General features: G+C 42.7%; 1 protein-coding gene across 3 annotated transcripts in view; it reads left to right on the forward strand.

Annotated features, from left to right (window-relative positions):
• Window positions 1-20,016, forward strand: part of spidr (scaffold protein involved in DNA repair) — a 354,308-nt gene that overhangs the window by 109,985 nt on the left and 224,307 nt on the right. For all 3 annotated transcript variants that reach the window (XM_085992882.1, XM_085992884.1, XM_085992885.1), the window contains one exon: window positions 1,045-1,264. In XM_085992882.1, the coding sequence (XP_085849008.1) occupies window positions 1,045-1,264 (220 nt within the window). The remainder of the gene's footprint in view (window positions 1-1,044; window positions 1,265-20,016) is intronic.

Here is a 20,016-nt window from a genome sequence, read left to right on the forward strand (position 1 = left end):
GCGAGTGTAAAGTGTTTACTTCTTCCTGCAGGCTTCAACCCTTCAGGTCTCGGGAGTCCCTCATCTCACGGGCACAGAAAGCAGAATGGCCGCTGAACTGTCAAAAGCTGCAGCCTTCTGCTTTCTGCTCAGGAGAGATCTCTGAGCTTGAGTGGAAGTACTCAACTTAGAGGACAGATTGTCAGTGTTTGACAGCTTCACAGAGCTGTCAAACACTGACATTTCATCTGTCAAAAGCTCTTGACAGGTGAAACGTCACTTGCTGACGTCACCTGTAACCGGCTTTCCCTTAATTGGCCTGCTAAACCCGCTGGACGGGCTTAACAAGGTCAATTAAGGGAAAATAGCGTGGGTTGGCCACAAGTCGATGGAGGCGGGACTAAAACCCGACAAGTGGGAGACCCGCCGCCAAAAGCTCCCCATTGACAAAATCCAGCCCTAAGGGTGCTGAGGCTAGATGTTGTTCCTGCACTGCCCTATCTGGGATCAAATATCTTGGCATTGAGTTGGCCAAACATGAAAATTTCTAGCCTATGCCACACTATAAACATTTACCTACTGAGCTATTGGGAAGCAAGTGTTGCAGATTTTTATTTTTCCTTTTGGTTTCAGTTGAAACATCAATACTCTGTTTTCAGTGATTAGCCTATTCTCGTTCTTATTCCACCTGAAAGATTAACCTATCTTTGTCTTTCAGATGCTGATTGACTCACTGTGTGTTGCCAGCATTTTCTGGTTTTATTTCAGATTCAAATCATGTTCTGCTCAGTTTGTATCTCAGTCGCGGGGAGAGAAAAAGTAAATCAGAATTGCAGGTAGTAGTCCCTGGTGCCTCCAGGTGAGTGGCTGCATGAGGCATTGGTGTCAGTCTAGGAACAGTTTGTGTAAGACCCCCTCTGCAGCAGAAGCACTAAGCCAGGCAGATGAAGAAGGCGATAAAATATGCAAAAAAAGTGGAAACTTACAGACTGTTCCCATTGACAAGTCTAAAGTTTAATTCCTAAAAGCAGAATAATAAGAGTATTCCCATCTCTCCTGTTACAGGTGGGAAAGCTGGCATTTTGATGGTGAAAGTCTTGGATTTGCATGAAGAATGTTCAGTGTTTGTAGCTTTGTGTCAGCCATTGCTGGCAACCTGCACAGAGCAAGCTGTTGAAAATGATGACTGCACCAGCAAAACCCGCCTCAAGGTTTTATTCACAAGAGAAACAGCGGCCCACCTCGGAATCGGTGCAGGAGATACTGTTCACATCTATCCACCGTGGTGAGTGCCATATATCCTTCCACAAATACAAGTTGGTGAAGTTGTTTCTTGAACACGATATTAAAATCTGAAATAAACCTATTATAATTTATACCTTGCATTAATGTTGTTAAAGATTAAATGAGGGTTATTTAAAGAAAAATGCCCTGTAACTAAATAATGGATGTCACAATGGAAAAAAAATGTCATAGCCCTGTGAACTGATGTACTGTGAATTATTGTGTGTCTAGATAATAGATTCGTCAAGGTTTTATTGAAATATATTGCTCTTAAGGTTGCACTGCCCTGGTGTCTTCCTGAGTTCTATTTGAGATGGAACATTTTACATGCATATGACTCCCTTCTGTGCATATTGCAGTTGGCTAAAAGAAAACATAGTATTTTTGCCAACAAATTGTAGCTATTCTTTCACAATGCGCTGTATTGACTGGTAAAGGGACATACTTCAGCAGCTCTTAAAACAGAAAAGCTGTTCAGCTGCTCACTCGTGACTCAGCTGGTCTTATGATGAGGGTGTGCCTACTGCTGCAGCTCAGTAGGCTGCCTTGGCCAAGCTTTGTGGTGTTGATGCCTCTTCCTAATTGAACTATGTGGAAATACGTGCCCAAGGTGCTTGGCCTGTAACGTAGTTGGCTGGAAGGTAAAAACATATCATGAATCAGCAGCTCTTAAAAGCCTGCAGCTTTCCATTAAAAGGAAAGTTGTAGTGGTAGTAGAAAAGCTTAGTAATTGTTTAAAATGACACAAACCTAAATTGGCAACTCCTGCACCTCTGGCAGGTACCCTTTAAGAATGTCCAACCTTTTGGAGCTGAGGGCTGAATAAATGTGTCCAAACCAATGAATGGCCCACATGATTTCCGATAAATGAGGCCTGATGCTCAGTAAGTCCAAACATCTCCTTATGCAAAAATCCAAGCCCATACACAAAAAAGCAAGATCCTTCGCCATACATAAAAGACCCCCATACATTAAAAAAAAATACAAGCCCCCATAAATAAAAAGTCAAGCTGTACTGTATTTCCTTCCCGCCCTAGGTGTTTACCCCAATTGTGATAAAATTATGACATTCAGATATTACAACAGCGTGACGCTGCAAATAAGTGTGACAAAGTATTTGCTAGACGCAAGATTTTTACGATATTCTATAGATATAATTACTAGCAGATCTACTATGGCATTGTTAATGGTGAGTTGGAGGATGCACTATTTTATAAAGAAAAATGTTATGCCATGCAACACATAATGCATTTACAGAACTGAATAAGTGAAATTGCATTTTTATTAGATTTTTGTTCACATTTTGGGGGTTGGTTGAATTCTCAGATGGTCTCCATATTTCTGTAAACAATTTAAATCAGTGGCCTCCATTATTAATACTTACTCCTTTATTTATGTACTGATTTTTAATTTGTCATGTTGTTTGAAGCCAAGTATACAAAACAAGATGATAGGCAAGATGTACCGGGATGGAGACTAATTTCAAAAGCTTTAATCAGGTAAAGTTTCTGATGAGTTTTATTTAAAATTTTGCAATAAACAAAGTCACTGATTATCTCACCTGTACTTAATTGGTAGTTAGAAAATGTAAATATTCTAATTGTTGACACCTGTGAGACGGAGAGAAATACAGAGAGCAAGGAAGACGTGTTTTTACGCATCCTAATTTGATTTTAAAAGTGTAAAAAATAAGTTTGCTTTTCGAATCAAACAAAGCATCTTTCAGAAAAAAAGAACAGTAGGGGAAGGTAGGGGGTGAAGGCAAATGGTTTGAAGGTGTTTGGGCCGCTTGTGCCTCACCGCCCCTTCGAGGGAGCACCTGGGAATGATGGGGAAGTGGATTGAAGGTTAACAAAACTCAGGTGATAATTAGAGCTTTCAAAATTCACCTCGTCTTTTTAATTTGGAATAAAAGCTCAAATTTAGATGAGGAAAGACATTGCACGTGTATGTGTCTCTGTGCTCAACAGCTGCTAATAATTAAAATGTTTACATTTTCTAACTGTCAGCACAGGTGGCAAAGATTTTTGTTTTGAAATTTAACTTTTAAAAAATAAACCCAAATTATAATGAGGAAAGACACTCCCTCAGATTAACGTGCTTTAAGAAATGTATGGAATATAAAACAAAATCTACCCTAGGTGCATAAATAGTTTCTCTTTCTCTCCCACCTCAGTCTTGCACACGCAGTTTAAAAAAAAGCTAACTCTGTTTAGAAAAATACACTCAATATAAACTTTGCTTGCTTAATGCTTTTGAAATTTATCCACTAGCTTGCTTCAAATAATTTTGAAAAGCAGCTGATCAGAAATTGCTGGAAGCTGAAGAAAAAATTTAAGTTCAGTTGACTGAACAGTATTGATGCATCCTGGAAATTGGGTACATTGCACATGACCAGATTGTACAATCTGAATTCAGTTAACAGTGTCAGCCCTGGTCAAAAATATCAAGTCCAAGCCCAGCCCTATGGGAATGGCTGAGGCCACCTTTAATGGAGATAAAAAGACACGAAAGATAATACAATGGATAAATGTAACAATGTTGTCGTGCAACATATAATTTTTTTTTTTTTTAACCCTTGTATTAGACATTAGTAATTACAGTTACTGAGGGGAAGAAATGGCGGGTGAAAACTGTTCAGAAATAATTTCCCGCGATTTGTATGAAAAGATAATGGCCTAGAAATTCAAGCGCACCCAAAACCGGGCCCGCAGGGGGTGCAGGGCTCAATCTCCGTGCTTGAATGGATAGGCCTGAGATGTATGTAATACTGGGCCTCTGCCCCCTCATTATCATCGAACCTAAAGGGTGTCCCCAGGCAGCTCGCTGGAATAAAGGACTTGAAGATCAGGCTACTGCGACTCTCAAATAAGTTCTTAAAGGCAACCGGGAAGGGTCTGCTACGTGGAAGAGGGGGCGGGGGGGCTATAGAGAGGGAGGGGGAGTGGGTAATGCTGATCGGGGGTGGGGAGCTGGTGCTGGTCTGGTTGAGGTCATGGTGGAGGTGGGGGTCTGCAGTCATAGTCAGCGGCCTGTGTGGTTTTAAAGTGGGGTAGGGAGGAGCACTCCTGCTCTTTCAGGCTCCACATTCAGGTAAGCATATTTTAAATGTTTACCTTATTTGTTGTGGCCTGCAGCGCACCTGTTGAGCCACATGTTGACCTGGTTTTCCTGAATGCTGCCGGCAGGGCGCTGGCTATGTTCAGGGCAACCCAGTATTGCAGCGGCGGCTTCAAACAGGCGTTAAGCCCCTTATTTAAATATGCATAGGGCCGAATGCCTTTTTCTGGCGTAGGCCCTGGACACTTTTTTTGCCTACACCAATATGCCGGGAGGTGCTGTTGTGGATTGTATTGTGTGTTTCCTGCTCACTACATTGGAGGCTTAGGAGGCCGTTTAGCACAAGAAAAACAGACGCTGCATGATTGAATTTCTAGGCCACTGTATTGTCACCTAATAGTCAGATTGTGCACTAACACGATGACAGGTTTACATAGGCGAGTTCTATTTTAAATTTAGCATAGGAATTAATAATGGTAAGTTTGACATGAAGGTATGACAACAAAAAGTGATGAAGAGCAAAGGTTTTATAGACAGGAAGAGCACACAGACGCAAGATTTTTTTTTAAATGAGATGGATAGGTAAATACCAGTAAAAATCGCTAAATCGTAGGTTGCGTTTATTACACTATTATACTTGTACCGGACTTGCATCACAATCAAGCGAAAATACTTAGAATAGGGTATAGTGGAAAGAATAGAGGGGACAGAGACAAAGCAAAGCGGAAGTAAAGTTTTTAATATATAACATTAATATGACTGTAATAAATGTTTTTCTGATACCTGAATAACATTGCTACTAAAATACTGCCCCCCTCCTGTTAATTCTGTCACTTAATTCACACCATCTGATTGAATATTTTTAGCGCTAAATTCCTAGATGACTACTTTTTACTTTTCTCAATTCAAATTATTGGATAGTTCAGTTTTTATTAGTGCAAACAAGGATTTATAATTATCTGGAGTAGACTTCATTAAAGGATATGTTCTAGCATTCAAATGTGAGTTGATTTTTTAAAAATAACTCAGTAAGCACAGAATTCCCTGGCGATGTTGGCAATATAAGGGTTAATTAAAGCTTGTATTCTTTAGGGTCTTCACACTGTCCAGTAAGTTGGGAATCTCGTGCAGTGCTTAGTTTAATATATTTTAATTTGAGCTAAAAAGAATCTTCCCATTAAGCTTGTCCAGACATAAGCTTAGGAAATTCCATTCATTCCATCATGACAGGTTGGATGAGCAAGCCCACCAATGATTTAGGTAATAGTTCTTCTAGTAGATTGAACAGACTGATTATCTTTTATATGGTGCATCACGTTCCCAGTCTATGCAATAACTTTCTCTGGATGACTGGAGGAGAGAAAAATGTATACCCAACCAGTATCTGAATTATAATGGCCCAGAAATTCGGGTCCCAACGCGTGAGTACGGACGGAGTACTCACGCGTGGACCCGATGGAAGTGCCGGTTTCTTGCTTGCACTACGCATGCGCGGGAAACCGGCATTTCCGATCCTCTGAACCAAGGGGTTCAGAGGTCGAATGCGTGCGTGCAGGAGTCTGCACGTGCGCGTTGAACTTCCTTTTTTTTTACAGGTTTGCCCGTGCGTGAAGGCCTCTACTTTTTGCACATCTAAAAACCAGGCGTAAGGACTTCATTTTAAAAGGTAAGTGGTCAATTCATTAAAATTAGAACATTTTTTCCACAGGTTTATTATTTTTAAATACTTTACAGTAAGGTAAGTGTATTTTTAGCCCCGGTTTTTTTTTTATAAAATTTTTTTCAAAAATTTAAATCATTGTTTAAAATAGTTATTTAATGTTATTTATAGTTGATTTAAATAGTGTGATTTTTTTTTCCAAATTTATTTTAAGGTTAAGTACTGTTTTGGGCGCCCGGAGTGTTCGTGAGTTTGACAGTTCTTTCTGTCAAACTCATGAATGGACTTTTCCCTCCTCCGATTGGTTGCAGTGCTCACGTGATCCCAGCCGACGCATCGCACTAAGTACGCCGCTGGATCACGCAAGCACAGCGCGCCGGGAGCTGGACCGGGCCACAGACAGGAAATCCACGCAGGCCCAGGCCTCAACTGCCGGCGCACTAGGTAAGTGTAGGTCGGGGGCTTGCACCCGCGGGAAGCCCCCGACACGAATTTCTGGGCCATTATATATGTACAAACAACCTTGTATCCCTGTTCTTCTCACTTAGAATATATCTTTGCAGGTTGTTATCTTTTATCTGTTCCACAATCAACCTGTTGCCTTTTATCTGTACAACAGGCAGTGAGCAAGGGAAAGAATGTAGTGGCTATCTACATAAATGCAACAGTAATGATGGTCTGAGTGTCAACTTGCAGTAACTGCATCCAACTGCTGGTAGAAATTTGTGAATGGTATTCTGATTAGTTACATACCATGCATACTATGGTTAGATGCTTCCCCACCAGCTTTATGCTGAAAAAATTGATAATTTGCATTTATAAAGGGCTTTTAATGTATAAAAAATCCCAAAGCACTTTGCAGAGGGGAGAGAGAAAATAAATAAATGGAGCGAGAGTCAGGAGATGTGACCAAAGGATTAGTGGAAAAGGCTTTTAAGGGTGGAATGAGAGGTGGAGGAGTTTAGTGAGGGAGTTATAGAAAATAGGGCCAAAATGGCTGAAGACCTTGTCACGAATGCTAAGGCAAAAGGAGCGGGTTTATCAAGATGCCACAGTTGGAGAACCAAATGTTATGGGAGGGGATTCAAGGATCTAGTCTGAGGCTGGCTGGCTGACTCTTGCAACACTGTCCAAGGTTATTATTAAAGTACCACATTAAGATACCTTCTAGCACTAGCACAAACATCAAGCCCTCCCTGTCACAAAAAAACCCGCATCTCAAACATCCAAAATATCTTAAATTGCATAGATTTCTGAAAAAAAGAAGCCTTTCTATTTTTGAGGTTTTTTTCTGCTGCTCGCACCTTGTGGTTTGTATTTTTTTTCAGTGGTTGTCTTGTAGCAAGGTTGTCACGGTGCACTCAATGTATTGTTCCATAGGAGCAGGCCGAGAACTATAACTCCCACAATGCATATCTCTCTCACAATTTGTCAGCAGGAGTTGAACATTCCTCGACCAATTCAAAGCTCCTTTTCTACTTAGTTGTCATGTAATGTAGGCTGTTCTGAAGCTGGATATTACAGTTCCACAGGAACAAGGTAATAAGAACTCCCAAAAAGCATCTCTGATATATCAATCGTCCGCATTTCACTCTGACTGAATTCTGTAAGGCTTGTCCGTGCGTCAATGACGGGCCTCACAAATTGGCGTTTTTGTAGTTTGGGCCGTTGTTTGCTTCAAGTTACCCCAGAATGTCTAAAAATATTGTTGTGTGCTTGTGCAAAGTTCAGGCAATTATGAAATTTGAGTGTGATGTAGTGGAAACATGGTTCCTGAACAAGTTCTGTGATGCATTTGGCACCAGACTAGTAAAGGATTAAACTTTTCTGTGGATTGTTTTCCCGTAAGTGATACCTTTTTAGAGGTTTTTTTTTTACAAAGAATTTACAGCACAAAAACCTGATCTATGCTGGTGTTTATGCTCCACACAAGCCTCCTCCCGCTCTACTTCATCTAACCCTATTCCTTTCTCTCTCATGTAGCTTCCCCTTAAAGGCATCTATGCTGTTCACCTCAACTACTTTATATGGTAGTAAGTTCCACATTTACATAGAATATACAGCACAGATACAGGTCATTTGGCCCAACCAGGCCATGCCGGCATTTATGCTCCACTCGAGCCTCCTCCCATCCTTCATCATCTAACTCCATCAGCATAACCCTCTATTCCCTGCTCCCTCCTATGATTATCTAGCTTTCCCTTAAATGCATCTATAATATTCACCTCAACCACTCCCTGTGGTAGCGAGTTCCATATTCTCACCACTCTCTGGGTAAAGAAGTTTCTTCTGAATTCCCTATTTGATTTCTTGGTGACTATCTTATATTAATGCTAGTTTTGCTCTTCCCCACAGGTGGAAACACTCTGGGGGAGAAATTCGGTTGATAGCGCCACCGATTAACGCCTAAAGAGACCGAGAAGTGGGGCGCTAGCCAATTTCCGGGCGGGCGCAAGGCGCCTAGCGCCTCGCCCCATATTGAGCATGCATTTAGCGCCGGCACTAAATCTTAGCACCCGCTCATGGGCGCAGGCTGATTATGACGTCATTTGAGTGTGCAATGCCTTTTGGGTGCCCCGGACCGGAAATTCAGTGGTGCCCCCCTCCGTAGCGCCTGGCGCTAATAGTGACAGCTTACCTGGGCCTTACCAAGTCGCTCTCGGGCTGGAGGAGCGTTATTTAAAGGGGCCTGGTGTGGTTTAAAAGCGGCAGCCATTTTTGGATCACAACTTCCTCGAGAGCTACAAAGAGTTGCTGAGCTGCACACACAGCCATTTGACCACTGAGCCAGCGCAGGCAGATGATCTTGAGCCTTCTGACCATCACCTTGCTGTTGGTGAGCCTTGACAACGGGGAACCTTCCTGTGGGCACTTATTATGGGGGCTGCATTGGAGGGGAACGTCCTGCTGCTGAATCATCTGGAAAGGGCACTGAGACGCAGGGAGAGGGGGGCAGGCATGGCCAGACGGAGGCGGGCCAACAGACGTCGCCACAGCAGACCTTACGCTGGCAGGGTTATCCGACAGCAATTTTCCTGCATGAACATGCCAGAGGAGCAGTGTGTCAGAAGGCTGCGATTTGGAAAGGAGGTGGTGACTGAGCTGTGCCAGCTGCTTCAGCCAGATCTGCAGCCTCAGATAAGGTGCAGGACATCTCTGCCGGCGGCTGAGAAGATGGCTGCTGGCCTGAACTTCTACGCGAGTGGCTCTTCTCAGGCTGCGCGTCAGAGGCTGATCAGAAGTAGCTTCTAGGCCCCTCTCACGGAATGCTTGCTGCCATTCCAAGAACAGGAATGGAACCGGTCTGATACCCCCAAGCCTGTGAAGGGCAAGATGCATGTAAATAGCAGGCATGGCCATTGTAAATGAAGAAAGTGTTTCATTACACAAAATGTGGTTCCTTCAAACATGAGAAAGCTATGGCAACAGAAAGCAAAACGAATACACTGACACATAACTGCCTCTCACACCCGGGAGACTGTCCAAAACATAAATCACATTCCGACCATCTTCCTTGGCCTTGAATCCACTGCGCCAACCAAAGCATCCAATGCCCCATCAGTGAGGCGTTCCGCCCTCTGCCTCACCCTTTCCATGTCTTGCTAGGCTGGTGCGCCACAGGTAGGCTCCCACCGCTTTGAAGGCCTACAAGGCAGAGTGTGTGTCTGGTGATGCCAATTGACCTGCCCCTTTAAGAGCTGACCGGCGCCACTGTGTCTAAGGGAAAGTGATTATTGACAGCACCCTCGCTGCGCCCCGCTGCCGCGAAATTGGGTTGCGCCGCCGGGTTAGTGCCTTAAGAGTAGCGTGCAGCGCCTGATTTAGCGCCGCAATCACCTTTAGGGGCGCTGCAATCCAATATCGTGCCAGGTGGCGCTAAATTGCGCCTGGCGCTAAACTTTGCACATCGCCAGGACTAGCGCCCCAAACGTGGCTATACCGAATTTCTAGGCCTCTCTCTCTTTACTCTATCAAAACCTTTCATAATTTTAAAGACCTTGGGCTGGACTTTCATAGGGAAGGTGGGTTGGGGGCGGGGGGGTGGGGCTCCAGTGCAGGCGGGGAACCCGAGAGAATGGGTTTCCCACATGCCCTGCCGACTTAATGGCAGGGCCTGATTTGCATCTGAAGCCTCTGTTTCCCGCCCGCAGCCAGCCAGATGGAGAGGCCAGCTGGTTGTGGGCGGGTAGGCCTGCGACACCAGGCCGCACAGAGGAGTAAGGGAGGGATCGGGTGGGGGCTGGTGCCGGCCTCCAAGGGGGGTGGGAGGGAGGGCGGGAGGTGAGGGTGATCGCGGTCTTCGAGGGACTGGCGGGGAGGGAAGATGATTACGGCCATCAAGGGACTCAGCTGGGTGGGGTGGGGGGGTGTGAGGAGATCAGGACCGGCCACCAGAGGATCCTAGCCAGCCTATTGCTGATCGGGGTGGGGGGGCGGTGGGCAAGGAAAGATGATTGGGGCCGGCCACCGGAGAATTGTGGCTGGCCTCTTGCTAATCGGGGTGGGGGGGGGTGGTGGAGGGGGAGTGGTGGGATTCTGGGAAGGTGATTAGAGGCCTTGTGTGGAGGTCTCCGATCGCGGTGGACCCTGTATCCAGGAGGTAGGTGTAAAGGCACTTACCTCCTAGATGCAGCAGTCCCCGTCTTGCTGTAACTGCCAGGTTTTACGAAGTGTGTAAAACCCGTCCAGCTGCAGTTAAAAACAAAATGTAGGTTAAAGAAGAGATTTCCAGCCTCAATATTTAAATTGACGCCCTCCTCCTGGCAGCGGGCTGGCTATATCCTGTTTGACTGAAGACAGCAAAATTAGTGGGTTTCTGACATCTCAAATTAATGATCTTCAGACATGGACGGAGGAGGTAGTTTTAACAAAGTAGTTCACTTCGACTCTCCATCCCCTTCAACTAAAATGTTTTAAAAGTACATGACATTGATTGGGCCGTAATTTGCGGCCCTTATGGGTGCGTACGAGGTGCGCACACGCCCGTAGGAGCCGCGCAAGTTCCGGGTTTAGGCATGCGAAGCGCACGCACTAAAACCCGGCACTTGCGATTTTAACGGATCATCCGCATCCCTGGGAAAAGGGCATCCGCGGGCGGAGAGTTGGGCTATTTGCCCTACTTCTGCCCAGCGAATGCCCGTGAAATTCTTACGCCTGGTAAAAGCAGACTTTTAAAGAACAGAAAAATAATTTTTTTTCAATAATTTATACATTTAAAAACCTGTGAAATAAGGTGTTTATTTTTAGCCCCTTTAAAATATGTAAATTTATTTTTCAAAAAATTAAATTTTTGTTTTACATATTTAATTAAATGCCATTTTGATTAATTTTAAATGTGATTTATTTATTTATTTGATGTGTACGTGTATTTTTGAGAGTATTCCCATTCATACTTATGGGGATTCCATACATATGGAATCCCCATAGGTATGAATGGGGATCCCTTTCTTTCATTGGTTTATTGTATTAAATTAATGCTGCATATTTGTTACCTGAACAACCTTTAATATTGGATCAAAATCCACATTTTTGTAAGCTTCCACCAAAGCTGTTATTTTGATCTTTAAAAATTAGTTTTTGTCAGGACAAATCTTGTAACTTGAAGTTTTTTTAGAACAGTTTTTGGTAAATTTGTGCAATCAAGAGCAAGTGTATTGGTTGAATCAATTTAAACGGACTCCCCAGTGGCTCTGCTGGTTAAGACCCATTACAAAGCTGTAATAAGACGACTCCAGGTTTGATCCCTGATCTCTGCTGAGTTAACTGACTTCAGCTGTGCCAGTGGTGGGGATGCTGCAATTGGTTGCAGCCCCTCCGGTCTAGGGAGGACAAAATTGCAGAGGATTCTGATTGCTTTCCATCACGCCTACTGGCAATGTAAATGTGTGGACATTGGGTGAAGACAAGGTTCGGTTTGTTTGCGATGTCCTCCCAGGTAGAATAGCCTGCGAGACTTATTCTTGAAGCTCCTGATTAATTGCCACTTCAGTGAGGTGCGGGAGCCACCCAGCTCCCCTGGAACTGTAGCTCAGCAAAGAGTCAACACGTGCAGCGGAGGGGGGGAAAAAACAATTTAACCTAATTAATTAGAACAATAAAGAAGAATTTCAACCCTTAATCACTGATTTAACGTATTGTTCCAATAAAAGAAATAGTTTGAGGAAGGTTAATTACACTACATTATAACTGCAGACATTGGTGCACATTGCTGCCTTGATGGTGAAGGATCAGGCTGTTGGTTCCTGCCTGATAGTAGGCTGGGGTGCTTTCACTGAAGAGTGCAAGTGCTGTAGGCTGGAATTTCCAGACACCAGTGACTGCCAATTTTGGAATGTGCTGCTGACGTCAGTAGTTACTCTAGGGAATGTTTTGCATTCCAGTTCCTGGCAATGGTCAGGTGGCTTACAGCAAATAAGGGGAAAAAAATCCCATTTCCATTTTTTTTTAAATAGCAGCCAAGTGGAGACAGCTGTATGTTTATTATTTGTTAACCGTAAACATATGTTGCTAATGTGGTTGATTATTTTTATGGCTATTGTCACATTTTTTAAAACTACGTTCATAGATGGCATGTTTATTTGTTGCTGTAAATATGGGTTAAAAGTTAGTGTAGCTCACTGTGTTCTTTAGAGCATGCTTTATTGTACTAAAGCCAACAGAATTCATGAACTTGTCAATGAGACTGCTTTGTGGAGCTTACACTTCCAGTAAAAGGCAGTTGAGTGGGTGGAATCCCTTTAGAAAACATCCCATTAGAAAACATCCCATAAAACATTTTTCTTTTATCGATCGCAACCTTTAGTTGAACTGAGCATTTAAAACTTTTTTTCACAAGAATTATTAAGTCGTTTTTGATACAAATAAATTTAAATAGTTTAACAACAGATGTGACTATTAATGTGCTAAATTTAAATTTAGTAATTTCAGTCCATTCATCATTTAATTTGACTTTACTTCTCCAAGCACCTGCAAATTATGTGGCACAATCATAACCATGACTTTAAAAAAGCAATTTTGGTATCTTGTAATGTTTAGGAGATGCTGAGCTGTTTCGGCAAAACCCAAAGCCTGAGTTTTAAACTGGTCTGTTTTCAATGTGCCATAATCACAGTCTTATACTATTTCTTCACTCAGAGGGTGGTGAATCTTTGGAATTCTCTGCCCCAGAGGAATGTGGATGCTCAGTCGTTGAGTATATTCAAGGCTGAGATTGATAGATCTTTAGATACCAAGGGAATCAAGGAATATGGAGATCGGGCAGGAAAGTGGAGTTGAGAACGAAGATCAGCCACGATCTTATTGAATGGTGGAGCTGGCTTGAGGGGCCGTATGGCTTACTCCTGCTCTTACTTGAGTGACCAAAATCAATTATGTAAGTTTGAAGTTGTGGTTAAAGTTTACAATTCGTGGCAAATTAATTTCAGCAACCTATCTCTGAAAGAATGTGGTTGAAAATGGAACCAAAATAAACTCCGTTCTTTCTTAACCTTATCCTGAATGCATAGTATTTTAACGCTGTAAGTTGGCTTGAAAAATAAAGGCTACATTCTGTTGGCTAGACTGCAGCCTGCATTCTGACTTTCCTGCCTTTTATAAATGTTTTCTAAAATATCTGCTGCAGTTCAGTTGGAATACCTTTTTGACTTGGGCTGTGCTGCTGCATGTAGGTGGACAGCTTTCTCTAAGATGTTTACCAATGCCTCCTTTGGCCAACAGCAGATCAAAGTTACTGTTCAGCCAGATCATCTGTGTCCAAGTTTCCTTTTCTCCTCCAGCGAGACATTGCAGCCTCTACCCAATATCTCCCTGACTAACATGGCTCAGGTTAAGAACTGAGCAGAGTGGAAATTTAGCCTGCAATCTTCCCATGCAGCAGTACTATTTTCACTGAGGAAGACATGGGCTAGTTAAAGAGAGCCACCACAAATTTATAAACAAGAAGTCATGCCTGTCATAGTTATAGAGTTCTTTGAGGAAATAATAGAGCGTATTGATCAAGGAAATGCCATGGATGTTGTGAATATGTATTTTCATAAGGAATTTTATAGGGGGCCATATAAGAGGCTTATTGATAAAATTAAAGCCTATAGTATTAAAAGGAATGTGCAGCGACAGAAGACAACGAGTAGTTAATGAATGATTTTTAAACTGGAGGCATATAAACTCTGGAGTACCCCATGGGCCAGTATTGGGATCATTGTTTTTTACCATATTTATGTATGATCTGGAATTAGCTATGGGTCACATCACAATTTACTAATAAATGGGGAATATGGTTTGCTTTGAAGAGGACATAGACAGGATAATAGATTGGGCAGATATGTGGAATTTAATGCTGAGAAATGTGAGGAGATACAATTTGGCAGGAAGAATAGCGAGAAGAAATACACCAAATTGTGAAGCTTTACAAAGAGTAATGGTGCGTAGAGAAAATCTTTAATATTGGGAGGATAAATTGATAAAGTTGTAAAACAAAAGCAGACAGCTTCTAGGTTTTATAAATAGGGTAATCAGTAAAAAAGCAAAGAGGCAATGCTAAATCTATACAAATTTTTGGCTAGAATACAGTTACAAATATTGTGTCTAGTCTTGGATGTCCTACTTTAGAAAAGATGTCATGGCTATGGAGAGGATTCAGAAGAGGTTCACAAAGATGATTCATGGGATGACGGGCTTTAGTTATGAGGAGTGACTAGAAAAATGGGGGCCCTTTTCACTAGAACAGAATATGTCAAGAGGACATTTGATTGAGGTGTTCAAATTAACTAAATAATGGAAAAAGCATTTCCATTGGACAATTACAACAACCAATTGCATTTGTACATTTTCCCTGCCATCATCCAACTGTTGAAAGCTTATACAGAATTGAACCACAAGACTGATCAAACTACCTTTACTAGAAGCAGCAACATTCACATGGAAATACCAAGGGGGAGAAATTCCCCTCAAGCCCCGTTTGGGGCGCTAAATCAGAAAAGCTGGAAAAATGAGGCGCTAGCCTCTTTTAAATTCCCATTTTTTGCTCCAAGAGGGGAGGGGAAGTTCACGACCCGGGTGATGTGCACAGCAGCACCGCGTGACCAAGCATCGCGTTGCAGGGGCTCTTCCCTGAATTAAAGGAAGGGCCCCACGCTGTGAACTCTGCAGTTTATTTGAAACTTACCTGCACCACCGGGGAGTGGGGGGTGCTGCGCAATCAGCCTGGTACTCAGGCAGAGTGCGGGCTGACCGATCGCGGCACGGACCCCGCATCCGGAGGCGCAAAAAACCAGCCACCTCACCTTTAACTTCCGCTCCGCTAACAGCTGGTCGCCCTGCTCGTGTCCCCTGTAGCAGTCACTGCCATTACCCAGCACTGCTGCAGGGGGCGAAGGGGAATTTTTGTGCCGGGGCAATGCGCCCGGAGGTGATGTCATGATCTCCGGGCGCAACCCGGTAGCGCCACTGCTAACCTCGCGTGGAATTTGGCGGGAGGCGCAAAAAGGCCTCTGTGCCCCATTAGCGTCCCCCATGGGAGGCGCAAAGGAGGGGAATTTCTCCCCTCAACTAAATATATCCTTCCTTCCTACAACAACTACTTAACACTGTGACTACCCTTTGTGCCAACTAGCAAATTCGAGTTCCTGATCTTCTTCTTTGAAGTGCTCCCTGAATGGCATGAGGTGAGGGGGTGGGGGGCTGAGATGGTTCCCTTGGAGCGCTAGAGACCTGAGGTGCCTCTGGTCTCAGGGTAGCTGCTGTCCCAAGCTACCTGCACTGGGCACAGGCTCAGAGGTGATATTATTCATTGTCATCACAGACCTAATAGTCCCATTGAGGTCTTGGACCCTTTGAAATGTGTTCTGTTCAAAGCATCTATTCCACTCCTGGGCCCTCATTCTTACTAGTGCTTAGTGACTCACCCAGTGACAACCCCTCTACTGTCTTAATTCCTCGAGAGTGGGTGTTCTGTGGTGGTGTTTGCTCAGGTAAGATGCCAGGACAGAGTTAGTGAGAACATGACAGAAGTTGTGGATTTGGAAGTGTCCGGGCAGTCATCAGTGTGGCTGCCCTCTTCCTCCAAGGCACCCACTATGATGTGAAAGAAGAGATCATTTAACTGTAAAATGAGTGACATTTGGCCTTTAAGAAATAGCAGGTGATAAGGCATTCCAATACGTTAACAACACACAAGAAGCTGAAACTATGCTGAGCCTTGGCAAATCTTAGCCAAGGTTCTCTTTCCAACCTCACCCTCTCCTACAGGCTCTTGTATTCATCTGCTGGTCAAATCTAGTTGATCCAGCACATGCTCATGAAAGGGGAATGGGCTAGCACAAAAGAGAAGACTGAGAATTGTCAGAAAGTGAAGAAAGTATTTAGAAGTGATTTATTTTTCATACAGGTTATGAGAACATGGAATGTTTTACTACAAGTTCCTATTGAGACTATGACATTATTTAAAAGGGAATTGGTTAGGTATTTGCAAAAAGAATAATATAGAAGGGTACAGGAAATGGGCAGGAAAGTACAATGAGAGTAGACAACTCCACTTGAAGAGCTAGTACCGGCACGGATGCATAGGATTGACTTGCCTCCTTATGTGCTGTAATTTCTATGATTCTGTAAATGATCTTTCTCCTTGAAACAAATGATACTGCCTCAGGTGCCATACCAAAATACCTAATTTATAGGCATAGTCCTGTAGGTATTGGCTACCTGTTACAAACTTTTTTCAAGCAAATGTAAAGCAACATAAACTGAAAAATCAAAATGTGCATTCTATGGGAAAGGTAAAATTGTGATTGGCAATATCAACGGGACAGTGTTCTCCCTTAATGCTGCTCACCTGTGCTGTTTCTTCCTATATATAGCTTTCCGTGCAGCTTTTTGTCTTTGTCTCTGAATCGCTCTTTTTCTTTCCCCTTGTATTCTTTGAAAGACCCATGCATGAATTGATTCTGTATTAAGCTCATAATACGAAGGAAAGACTTCTTTGCAGCTCTGTGGCCACCTTGTGTTTCTCAGTGAATTTTGAAGCATTGATTTTGTTTCTTGATTTCTGCTTTACCAGTTGTGAATGATGGAAGCATCACTCTCCAACTTTCCAATGCAAGGTGGTGCACCATGCTAAAATATAAAATGAGTAATGGTTAAGGAATAAATTTAATGTGCTAGATATTGGCCAGGAATTTCTACTTCTGCACTTGCTAGCTTGTGATTTTCTGCCTGTCCACTTTAATGGGTGGAAAATCGTGGGTTGACAAGTGCAGAAACGGTAAACCCTGGTCATTGAGCTGCCACTTATTTTTTTTAAGCATTAGAGTTCCGTAAAGCCTTCATGTTGATTTTTTTTTTACACTTCATTCTGACGAGCTAAATGTACCTTAGCGAGGTAGTGCTTTAAAATACTATCAGCAGCAAGGTTAACACAAATACAGAAATTAAAATCATCCCCGTTGCTCCTAATGTTGGTGTTCCAGCCTCCTGCTGTAACTACATGATAACTTGTTTTAAGTAATAGTTAATTGCCCTGGATAGTAATGTGTTTTCTCACTGTATTGACCACAAATGGATTATTTGTAGATTCACTAAATTGACCAAAGTTCTTTGTTTATTTTGCCACTTTATTCAAATTAGTAAAAGAGCAGCAAAGTTTTAAATGGCCCACTGTTTTCATAAAAGAACAATCATTTTTTGTTTGCAAATGCATGCTAGGCTTAAAATGCATCATTAATCGTTTATACATGATGTCAAAATGATGTGTATCTTCTGGCTTTTACTGTCCCCACAATGAAAGGTTTGCCTAACATTTTTTTAGTGTCAGGCAGTAAACAATTGACACAAACTGAGCACCGAGAAAGGTAATCAAGTCACTTTATGACAGATGTGGGCAATCCAAAAGAGAGCAGTAGTGGGATTTTGTTTTGAATTTTAGGTTACAGTGCAGTCTAATCCTGATAACCGCATAATTTGTAAAAAAAAAAAATGAATGTCTGGATGTAAACTTTTGTTTAATGGGAATAAAAATAGAGTATATCCAATGTGATGGAAATACTGTAAATATTTGGATGAGGTATATGTTTGTCCATTGCAGTCATTTGGTGGGCATTTGTAAGTGCTATAAACAGACGAAGAGCTGCTTCTATCTGCAGATTTTATGACCGGATGTGTACTTGTGTGAGGTTACTTCTGTTTTGTGTACTGGGCTTGGGGACATGTAACCCAGTTTAGGCAAAGTGAAAACAGTAGTAAACAATTCTTTCACGTATTTTTTCACTTCTACTCTCCTGGTATGTTAACGCAGCACACATTTCACTTTCCAAAAGATTGTTCAAATCACACGGTTCTTAACCAAAACAAAGTTGTTCTTAAAGCATGTTGCTTTGATCTAACAGTACTATGATGCATTTGAGTTTTATTTAAAAATTTGAAGCTTTGCTTTTTACAGGGTGTTGAGTTTGTCTGCCTGTCAAGTTGAAGCGTGTTGATGCTAGGGTTTTGCCCTTGGTGTCAAATGGGTTAGTTGCAGAATAAAGCTCCCTGCACGTTGCCCTAATAAAGTGTCTCAACCAAAGTAGAGCACTTTGTACTGGAGCAAATGTGACATTTCCATTTCTTACATCAGCTGTCTTGTGGCTTATTTCATGCTAAACTAGCAATTTAGCGCTGATCAGTACAGTTTTCTGCTGTGGATTCAAGCCACAAGGATTTGTACTGTGACTGCAGAAAGTAATTTCTCTTGGCACTTTACAGTCAGCATAGAGTCGCTGCTGTCATCATTATCCTGGACTAGATTTGAGCCCAAGTCTGAGAGAAGGAAGGACCATTTTCAAATAGGATGTGGAACCTATTTAACCATCAGTTTTTATTTTTTACTTTTCTTGATTTCTATAGGGACTAGGGACATTCAGAGGCAGCAGTGTTAAATTATACCTTAATTAATGGTGCCCTTTACTCTGTTTTTGCCATTACTGGTGCCTGAGATGGTCCAGTTGGGGGTGGCCTCAATTTGCTCAAAATATTGTTAAGTTTTCTTTCTGCCTATTTGTACTCCAAATACATTATATGGCATTCCACCTTCCTGTGCATTTTCAGTGTTTGCAAATGCTGTTGTTGAGCAGAAGCTTTTGCTGCAGCCTTGCTGGAGAGAGCAATGGCAAAAAAAAATTTAAATCACATTTACCATCGATAATGAATTTCCAAGCCAGTTGTTAACCAGATTTCTGTGAAAGGAACAGATACTTTTTTGGATATACACTATGTAAGGGTATGCTCCTTCACCTTTCCTATCTTCCCTTGTAAGCTTCACTCAGGCCGTGTACTTCCTGTAGCTGAGATGGTGGGGTAGGAGACCATTTTCCCAGTTGTTACTTGTACTGCTGTCAGGTGAGCAAGTGAGGTGTATACACTACTAGCACCTTTAACATAGTAAAACCTCCCACTGTGCTTCACAGGAGCGGTATCAAACAAAATTTGACACCGATCCATATAAGGAGATATTAGGAGAGATGACCAAAAGCTTGGTCAAAGAGGTAGGTTTTAAGGAGCATATTAAACTAGGAGAGAGGCTGAGCGATTTAGGGAGGGAATTCCAGAGCTCAGGGCCGAGGCAGCTGAAGGCACTGCCAACAATGGTGGAGCGAAGAAAATCGGGAATGAGTGAAAGGCCAGAATTGGAGGAGCGCAGAGATCTTGGATGGTTGAAGGAGGTTACAGAAATAGGGAGGGGCAAGGCCATGGAGAGATTTGTTAACAAGGATGAGAATTTTAAAACTGAGGCATAGCTGGACCGGGAGCCAATGTAGATCAACGAGCACAGGGGTGATAGGTGAACGTGACTTGATGCGAGTTAGGATATGGCAGCAGAGTTTATGTAGAGTGGAAGATGGGAGGCCTGCCAGGAGAGCGTTGGAATAGTCGAGTCTAGAGGTAACAAAGGCATGAATGAGGGTTTCTGCAGCAGATGAGCTGAGGCAGGGGCAGAGCGAAGCGATGTTACGGAGGTGGAAGTAGGCAACTTTGGTGATGGAGCGAATATGTGGTCGGAAGCT

This window comes from Somniosus microcephalus, chromosome 7, assembly GCF_052327205.1.
Source record: "Somniosus microcephalus isolate GS21.2 chromosome 7, FLI_Smic_1.0, whole genome shotgun sequence".
Classification (NCBI taxonomy): Eukaryota; Metazoa; Chordata; class Chondrichthyes; order Squaliformes; family Somniosidae; genus Somniosus; species Somniosus microcephalus.